Raw genomic sequence first — 9,657 nt, forward strand, 5'->3', positions numbered from 1 at the left:
AACATCCGCATTTGTGATATATCTGGTAATTTGTCAAAAAACTAATCATGTGTCAAATTGGTAGATAATATTTGCAATGCGCTACCCCCCCCCCCCTTTTCATTTTTTTTTTTTGCTTACTTTTGAATAAGGAGTAAAGGGAAAATCCCTCAATGGTTATAGCTTGTGTTTGCGAGTGCCAAAGCATGGCGCAATACTTCGTTGCTGATGACGGAAACAGGTATTGCTCACTCGCCAAGGTGCGCTCGAAATCTCGTCATAATACTGAACACATCCTCAGAAGACGGCAAGGCTGTATGGCCAATCAAGAGGCGACCTTGAGCGCTGCTCCCGGCTTGCGAATTAGTCTTTTAAGGCCGTACTTTGTAGGTCATCACTGATTGAAGACTTGTACAGACTGCTGAGACTGTCTGAAAATGACGGGAAAATATTTCTTTTTTTTCCCCTCCCGAGGTGTAAATGAAATGCCTTCGATGTTAAATATTAGGCTACTACTCACTTAAATGTCAAGATTTTGTACAGTAATCAGTAAAAATGGCGTCAGGGAAGGTGAGCATGCACGTAGGAATATGTGCAGTTGGCTGTGAAGTTGATTCGAAGACTAAGTGTCGTGAGTGAAGGTACATTAACAAGACTTGCAAACGTTTACATCTATACGCTTCGTTGCGAGGCTATAGTGTGAGGAGAAATCAACACTCGGTTAGGCCTCTCATGTCTCAACGACCAACTGACATGCCATGCCTCACTAGTATACCACGGAGCTGTAGCTCCATGCTTATACCATGAAGATGTTATACCCATATCGGGCATTGCATGTGTATGATTGTAATACAAAAATACTCGTTTATGGTATGTGTGTATAGAGGTAATATCTCTCTGTTTGTAACAAATAGCGAAGTATATCATGAAGAGAGGGAGAGAGAGAGAGAGGGAAAGATTTTCAAAGGGAATATGTTCGCCCTTCTCTCAATTCAAGGTCATATTTCACGTTTCTACGTCATCAACTTGTATGAATAGCAGTAGATAACAGACGCTGACCTCTGCTCTTTACCGCCAGCGTGCGTGACTTTCATTTGTAACTTTGTAAGGTAAGGAAGAAAAGCGTCTGTGTATTTACTTTTCGCGTTATTTTTCTGTTACATAACGTCTTTACAACCAAAGGTAACCGTTTCAACAGTAACCAGTGTTTGGGCTTGGTTGTACTGTCTTTTTCTTGTTGATTTCATTTAGCTGTTTATTTGTCGTTGGGTGAAGGGAAAAAAAGACCAGGATTTTATAAATCTAAGAACATGATGACGAGTATAAGTGAAGTTGTTCTTTTTTTAAGACATGAAATCTTTAACGAAAGAATGACTGACACTGTCAAGGATTACCTTCTATCTACAGTACACCTACTATAATGGGGTGCTCGTAAATACAAATGCGTCATCGTCCGGCGATGATCCTGAAGACGCCCTCCGCAAGCAGCTCGACGTGACTCCGGACAGCCACTTCGATGACATCCCGATCAACATCACAATCTCGACTGTACAAGTGCCGACTAATGTCTTTAATCAAGGTTAGTCAATGGTGCTGCTTAGTCAGCACTCAAGCTCATTGCAGCTATTCTAACAGGCACAGCTATGTCCATTAACCCTTTCACTACCGTGAGCAAATTTACTGCACTAAACGTCAGGAAACTAGTCGGGAAAAGGGTTAAACACAACGATTGAAATTCACAGAGGTTGTGTGAGTCTGTAGTACATCTAAAGCTTTGTTTAAATCCGTCGAATAAGTTTAAACCTTAGATTTGATTGAGACTATTTATGTGAATTATGAATTAATCATCGTTTTAAAGATCTGTTCAGAGCATGTGAATTTTTCAAATGCGTCAACACATCCAACAGCCGTATAGAACCTTGAAATTCCAACATTCACTTAATTTACAAATTGATGCCAAAAATGGTTATACGTATTCGTCATCATTATCATCACCATCATCACCATCATCATCATCATCACCATCATCATCATCATCACCATCACCATCATCATCATCACCATCATCATCATCACCATCATCATTATCACCATCATCATCACCATCATCATCATCATCTCCATCATTATCATCCTCATCATCCTCATCATCCTCATCATCACCATCATCCTCATCATCACCATCATCATCCTCATCATCATCATCATCCTCATCATCCTCATCATCCTCATCATCATCATCACCATCATCACGACTGTTCGCTGTCTGTCGTGTCCACATCTCCTGTTTGTCTTTGCCGCACTCTGTTCCTGGACACGTAATCAAGAGCTGAACATGATCAAAGCTGTGCATGCTTCTGACGGTCTTCCAGGATTCAGAGTTCATTACTCAAATGACAGATTTGCTACTTGCTAATCCTCCACGTGTTTGACTACTTGACCCAGATGTTAACATATTAAAGTATGGCTGGCCGCATTTTCTCCCTCTCTACTGCGCCTTAACCGGTAAGATTTTGCCCACCGATGGCGCTTGCCTCTGGCATAATTATAATCATCTTGATCATCACCTTATATTTGAAACCAGCTGCATTCAAGATTTCATTTAGAGATACATCTATGTGATTTCCATATATATAATTGTAATACGTAACGCACTTCCTTGAATTATGATCGTAAGCATTCATGTCGATAAAGCGGTACTCTTTTTAGTTGATGAATCAGCAAGCAGGGTTGCATAACAGTCTTTAGTTGAAGGGGAAAATAATTTGTCATAACATAGATGTTAAGTGTATTTAGAGTTTACTTTGAAGGACTAGAATATTTTTTTCTGTAACTGAAGATAATCAATTCGTAAAATATCTGTCATTTGTTTGTTTGTTTTTTAATCAGAAGGTCTTAGGTCGGAATCCATGTCAATAAGACCCAAGTTTATCGACAGGTGACGGCAATACTGGAGAATTTAAAATGGAAGTTCCATCTGATGAATCAGTATTTACACTATCCTGGTTTATAAGACAATTGCTTATCATTGTCATTGCCGTGGTAACCCATTGTTTGCATATATTATGACAATGCAAGTTTTCATTACTCAACGTGTATTGTATTGTCTGAATTTGAAAACTGCTCAGATGCGATGATGCATCATAGTTTGAGCGTTTCACATTCATACCCTGACACGACAGCTTCCCTAGGAATGTATACGGACATGACAGTTTTGTCGTGGCAACTTTTAAATGCATGAGAGATAGATGGCACTTAGTTTGCATTTCCTTTCCAAATTCAGCTTGGTTATTCTTGAAAGGAGTAAAATTGATAAAGAAAATGAGAGCAATCTCATCAAATCAGAGATAGACCAAGAAAGATATTGAATCTACAATTTGTGAGTTCACATTATCAGACCGAGGAGTTTCGAACACAAGTAAGCTCCTTGCTATGACGAATTACTGATGTTATGATCGCACCTGCGTCATAAACAAATCACGGGGACGACAAAGAGACAGTCTCGGTCTCCTACGATATGCATTCAGGTTTTGGTTCTTACACGACGTATCGTGACTTTCTCCCCACCAACGTAGATCATTTGAAGCTTGTAGTGATCCCTTCTAGCGCAAAGAGAATTATAACACCAAACTCTACTGTTGTCGCATTGTGGTATGCCAAGGCAATTCGCTTTATGATATGGGGAGCACAGTCAACTTTGCCTTGTCACACCACCTGACTAGAATACAGTTTGACATGAGATATGAAACGCGACGTTCGAACAGCAATTGAGAGCGACAGATGCAATTTCGCAGAAAATGAGAGTGCTTGCATGTGGGGGTCACCTCGGTAATGTAAAATGAAAATGACTGTCAACTAGCAACAATGCCTCTTCGAACCCACTACACCGCCTTTGAATCGAACGACCTCCCCTCTCCATTTTGACGGCTTAATGGAATAGATTGAGAGTTGGGGAAATATTGTCAGGAGCATCTGAAATTAGAACGCTAATTGGACACGGGGCTCGATAAATCCTTCTTGTTCGTACGGTTGACTCGGGCTTGGCGGAGAAAAAAAAAAGGTTTTTGAGTTCTTCCCTCCCTTCGTCAGACCCTATGAAGGATGAGTGTCGAGTGGCGAGCAAAGAGACTCGTAAATTTTAGCAGTGGCAGAGGCACTATTCTACTCTCGAGAGAGATTCAGAAAAGGTTAAGGGGTTCGTTGCATCTAGGGCCTTTCTTACCGCTCGTGATTTGTTTGTCTAATGCTTTAAATCACATTGATTTCTTCTAGACAGCTTAACAATGTTTTTGTCTGTTTTCGTTTTGACTGTTTACCGATTCTTTTATTCCCTTTGGGGTGGAATACTATGTGGAAAGCCTAAGTAATGCATGTCAATGAGTTTTGATTTAGGGTGTTAATAAGCCACATTACTTAGTCATTTACTCGTATGTATAATAATGGAATATCTACAACGAAATGGTATTTCGAAAAGAAAAAATGCACTCACCTGTGGATACTATAGACATTATACTTACGAAGTGTGATAAAAGAATACAACGTGCACGATTAAATCTTGGTGAGCTCGTGGAACAAGGAGAGCCTGGCACGATCAAAAAGAAATTAAAAAGCAAGAGGAAGCAATGGCCAAACTCTTCTATAATCATATTAATTTTATGAAGAAACCATATACTGTTAAGACTGGACAACTTATCAATAATGTAATGTGATTGTAGGGACCTCTGTCGAGACACGTTCAGTGATAATGTATGGGCTATCCAAAGATGAAGCCATGGACATCAACGGCAGAGAAAGACATTGCCAATATGGAGTGCATTAGTTGTGTGTCTATCAAACCTAATTGTGAGAACGTGCAGGGAACGTGAAGAGACGTATTTACAAAAATTGTCCTCTCGTTCAATCAAACCATGGAATTTAAAACTGTTTATAGTAGCTCCGTGATCAAACTAACTTTTCCCCTATTAAACACGTCAGAACTAATTCGTTTTAAAGTGCGAAGGATAGAAGAAAGCACAAATGCGTCTGTATTATCAGTACACGTGAAAATAACTGACGCCATGATATTATACAGAAACTTCTAGCCAGTACATCAGATAAATGGTTTACGCAAGCAATGTATACATAAGTGTTACAGGGCCCCGTTTTATCAAGCGCGAGTTATCATTGATTTCCAGGACTTATACTCAATTATAAGTTTGGATAAAATGGGCCCAGAGGTTGGAAAGTACGTCATGTATAATGCGTTTCTTAACCGAGTAAAGAAGAGAATATTCGTAGAATCAAGAGATGTTAAAAACAAGCGTGACGTAGATACAATCCTGTCATTTAGTAGGATGGACAGCGACTGAATCTTAATTGCTAACATTCAAAGTGGAACCGGCCACTTTAACTCACTCAGCGCTTGCCGAATCACGTACGTATGCGTTTCGCACTTTAACCCTATTCAGGGGCGGGGATTCTAAACAGCATCGAAGCAACGGAGACCCTGAATGAGGTGTACCTCGATAACTACCAGCACGATCCAACGCTGACGTGGCAGTACTTTGGGAGCAAGACCGGTTACTTCAGGGTCTATCCAGGTACGTCACACTTAACATTCCAATCTGAGCAAAGTACGTCAAGAATTCACCAAGGATACAATCAAGTACCGTGCGATAATACGTTGTCAATGTCTTGTCTGACGTCATATGTTTCTTATATTCTTGGTCAAGACCAATCCCATTGGTTTCTCGTTGGTATATGCCTAATAATATTTTGTCTTTTATCATATTCAGTCATTGATTTTACTCTTACTCTTACTACTGATCTACACTTGGATGTTTTCATCAATTTACCTATTCATGCATTTATGCAATCATGTTTGAAATGTACCTTCTGTTTGTTGTTGAAGTTGTGAATGATAATCTTCAACACAATCCTCTCTGTATGATAAATCTTGAGAACGTGTTATAGCTTCCATGGTGCGATGTGAAGAAGATAGGTCACGACCTTAAAGTTCTACGCTGAAAGCCGTAATGAGATCGGATATGGATAAGCAATCCAAGCAAGAAGTCTGAATTTCATAATCAGTACCTTTGTCATAGCTTATCAATTAGAGAGCACCATTACCACGTCTTCGTGGTTTTCACTGTACATTGTACAACATTGTGTTCAGCAAGAAGATGGGTATGGGTTCTTGCGCAGAATTCGCGGTATGTTTATCCACTGAGCACTGTCACTCCTCTCTGAGTGAGTGACTTAGTCCAAGGAGACAGGGCATGGTATATCAGATACCCATCTATGGGACACTCACCCTTTATAGCTCGTCTGACATATAACGCACCTGCCGCTGAAAGCGGTATGGCGCCTGGCTGGCGGGACAGGACGTGCGCTATCAGCGTAAGATATGAATGTACTGGAGATCCGGACACTGGGGCGTTTATAGGGGAAAAATGGGATCGTTCAAAAATAGAACAGTGGGAATCATATATATATATATATATATATATATATATATACATTGTCAAAGCGGAGGTCAAAACAATGCAGGTAAATTGCCATAAAAATGCATCCATATACAAGCACAAGTGTTTGTGGTATTACAGGATGGCGCACAAACATCCAAAGCAATTGAACGCGTTCCAGGGGCAGTCTTCTCGATATAAACAAGCGCCAAATGCCAATCTAGATTTTCATCTCCTGATGTTATTTTGCCCTCCAACTCTCGCTTTCGAAGAAGAGGAAGTGGCTATAGCATGTCTTATTTGTAAGTCACACTCTTCAGATATATCATTATTTAACTAAAGGCAATAGGTAGAGCCACCTCGTACTCTTGAGTGGATAGATACGACCTTGACTTGTTGGGAAAGTGTTGTCTTATCTGCACACATACTTTGTAAAGGTGTCGAGATTGACTTGCGACTGCAAAGTAAACCGTTTCTGGCAATTCATCAAACGACCCCCTTCAGTAAACGTTGACTCAGTTTAGGATATGGAGATCTCGGAAAGAAGGCAAGTAAAAAAGGAAATACGACAAACAATAAAGAATAGGCGAGAGAGCGGAAGAGGAGGAAAGCTAAGTTTATATAATCGCAGCCTCACGGCTTATCTAGATTCGTGGTTCCCAAATGGTAGTCGTTCCTAAATTGATGAATAAAACATGTCAGAAGGAATCCGAAGTGGCGGGAGAGAGTGTTTTCATTACGGTTTCTTTTCGCTGCCAGGCCGGGCTAAAAATAGGGGAATTTCAGCGGACAGGGGCGGAAGAAACCGATAACATCTGGGGTGAGTTCGATGTATGGCTTGCTCCGGTTCATTTGAGGCAACGTCGTAAACATTGGAAGTATCTACAGGCGGTAGCCTTCTTTCAACCCTTGCGTTGATATCAATCATGCCGTCGTTTGTAAATGAAAGATGACTTTGACGCTTTCGCCAAATCCAAGCTCATTTCCCCTATTTGGGCAGAAATTCAAATAGACCACAGACACTCGTTATTCCGTTGCAGCGTTTATACAAAGGTCCTTCAGGAACAATAATACAGACTCTCCGAAATGATACGAAGTGCCTATAGGAAAAATCAAAGTTGTCATTTCATTTGTAAACTAACTGGAATATGTTAGAATTTTAGCTGCCTTACGTACTGAAGCTAATATTCTATACCATATCAATTAGGAAGATGCTGTTGCTACTATTTTTCGTCCAGCAACAGCCCTATGTAGTGTGTGACATTCCGTTCAGTCTCACGGTGCCGATTTTCTTTTATTTAACACATTAGTCCCAACCTTGGTGCGTTTACATTGCGAGGGGGATTGCTTGTGGTAATAGTGGAGAAAGCTCTGGACTTTATAATCAACGATCATAGATTCAGTCTTCAAACCCTGCCACATGCGAAAATTCCTGGAGGAGATGTTCACCCCTCTTGAGCCAAGGTACCTGGGAAGGCTGGTATGGGGTAATGCATTTATTATTAATGAGAGGTCCCTTTGGGATACCCGTGCTATTTTAAACACTGAAAAGGCTACCCTAGTTGAGCAAAAGGCCTTAATGATTATCCTCATTAGTGTCTAGGCACCTAACTTGCGAGGTGAATAACTGTATTTTTTTTTCATTATATGTTTGTGCCGTTGTAGGCTACAAGTGGCCGCTCAATCATCAGAACCTTGATCTGTATGACTGCCGGGTCAGAGGATGGTAAGAATATCTACATGTTTAATGTTTTGTGAGAGGTATGTGGCTGGTGTTTATCCACAGCTCAACATTAATGGCGGCCCTGTGGCCCAGGACCACTAAAAAGTGATGTCAGGCCACCAAACTTTCACTAAGCATATCGCCTGGTGGGCCGAGATCGAGCAACTAAGACTAATAAATAGATTGCTATTCTATGTTTCATTTTGTTCAGTGTTAATTTCTTTTTTTTTTCGTCGTTGAATATCAGTGTTACTGAGATCAGATAAACGAATTAAAGGCAAAACTGAGATTGTTTATGCAAAGTGACTACTAATCACTAAGTATAATTTTTTTTCCAAAAGTTGGAATTGATATCGAATTTGATTTACATTGGTGAGTGACATACTATCTATACGCGATTATATCATTTATATGTTTCTCTTTCAATATGATAAAGGGCCTCACGAATACTTAACTTTTTCAATCTCTCTTCATTCTGTAAGAGATAAATGTGCATGTCCACTGTTAATCGTCGGTGCCAGAAATGTAGACCTCGGGTGCTTCTGGTCAACTTCAATTCCTTGATGAATTACAACGCAATGGCTTCGCAGAAGGCGACCAAAGAAACGTTTCAATGCACACCATACTACCTACCATTCAGTACATCCAGATAAAATGCAACTAGCATAATTGTAATTCACAATATCCGAAAGCTGGCACTGACGCCAAGCAGCATACGATCAGGTTTTGCACATGTTCACGTACCGGGGAGAATCGTCTCATATTGTATTCCGATATTCCACGTTCCAATTCTTCAACACGTATACTGCGGGCATTCGCCGTGCGTGAGTGTGCACAAGGAATGCACGTGTATGCCCCGGGTGTTGATGTGATTACGTACAACGTTCGTGCATATTCACATGCTTTTCTGGGTCATGGCTCTTCTATTACGTCTTGGGAGTAGCTTCTTCAACTCGTTATGTTGTTGAAGAAAAGAATCCCCAACCTACAGTTTATCTCTTATTTTGATTTCATTGTAACTGAGAATCATTATATCTAATTACAGGTACTGTTTACCATTGGAAGCAGTGATGAAAAAAAAACCCCCAAAACGTTCGTGTTATCACATTTGATTAAATAATGCATATGACTTAACACTCTGTAGGTCAGTTGTATCACAAAAACATCATACCATGTAAAAAATTCACAGTAAAGCCTAAAATATAAGGAGATATCACCATTTTTCTTAATAAATCATAACTGTAGACGATTTATTCCAAAAAAAAATATTTTAACTATTGTTCACATTTTTGTATTCAACAATACTTAACATTGGTTATAGGCCTACGGAATATTTTTTTAAATTGGTTGTTTCTACCCCCCTAACTCACATTTTAGAACTATTTTGAAGCACTAAAGCTGGGTTTAAGTTTCACCTGCAAATGGTGAATAATGCCTATAAGCTACAAGCATGGAAAATGTTTTTAGCAAGTTTGTCATTTTTCATTATTACTCCGATGTGGTAACAGGGGA

General features: G+C 39.9%; 1 protein-coding gene across 1 annotated transcript in view; it reads left to right on the top strand.

Moving 5' to 3' along the window:
- The first annotated feature begins 534 nt into the window (after nucleotides 1-534).
- Nucleotides 535-9,657, top strand: part of LOC139732467 (voltage-dependent calcium channel subunit alpha-2/delta-3-like) — a 48,083-nt gene continuing 38,960 nt past the window's right edge. The window contains exons 1-4 of the mRNA XM_071643329.1: nucleotides 535-549; nucleotides 1,387-1,558; nucleotides 5,427-5,558; nucleotides 8,088-8,148. Coding sequence (XP_071499430.1) covers nucleotides 535-549; nucleotides 1,387-1,558; nucleotides 5,427-5,558; nucleotides 8,088-8,148 — 380 coding nt within the window. The remainder of the gene's footprint in view (nucleotides 550-1,386; nucleotides 1,559-5,426; nucleotides 5,559-8,087; nucleotides 8,149-9,657) is intronic.

The sequence above is a fragment of the Diadema antillarum genome, unplaced genomic scaffold (genome assembly GCF_040938485.1).
Source record: "Diadema antillarum isolate AM-2024a unplaced genomic scaffold, OU_Dant_1.0 seq00000423_RagTag, whole genome shotgun sequence".
NCBI lineage: Eukaryota > Metazoa > Echinodermata > Echinoidea > Diadematoida > Diadematidae > Diadema > Diadema antillarum.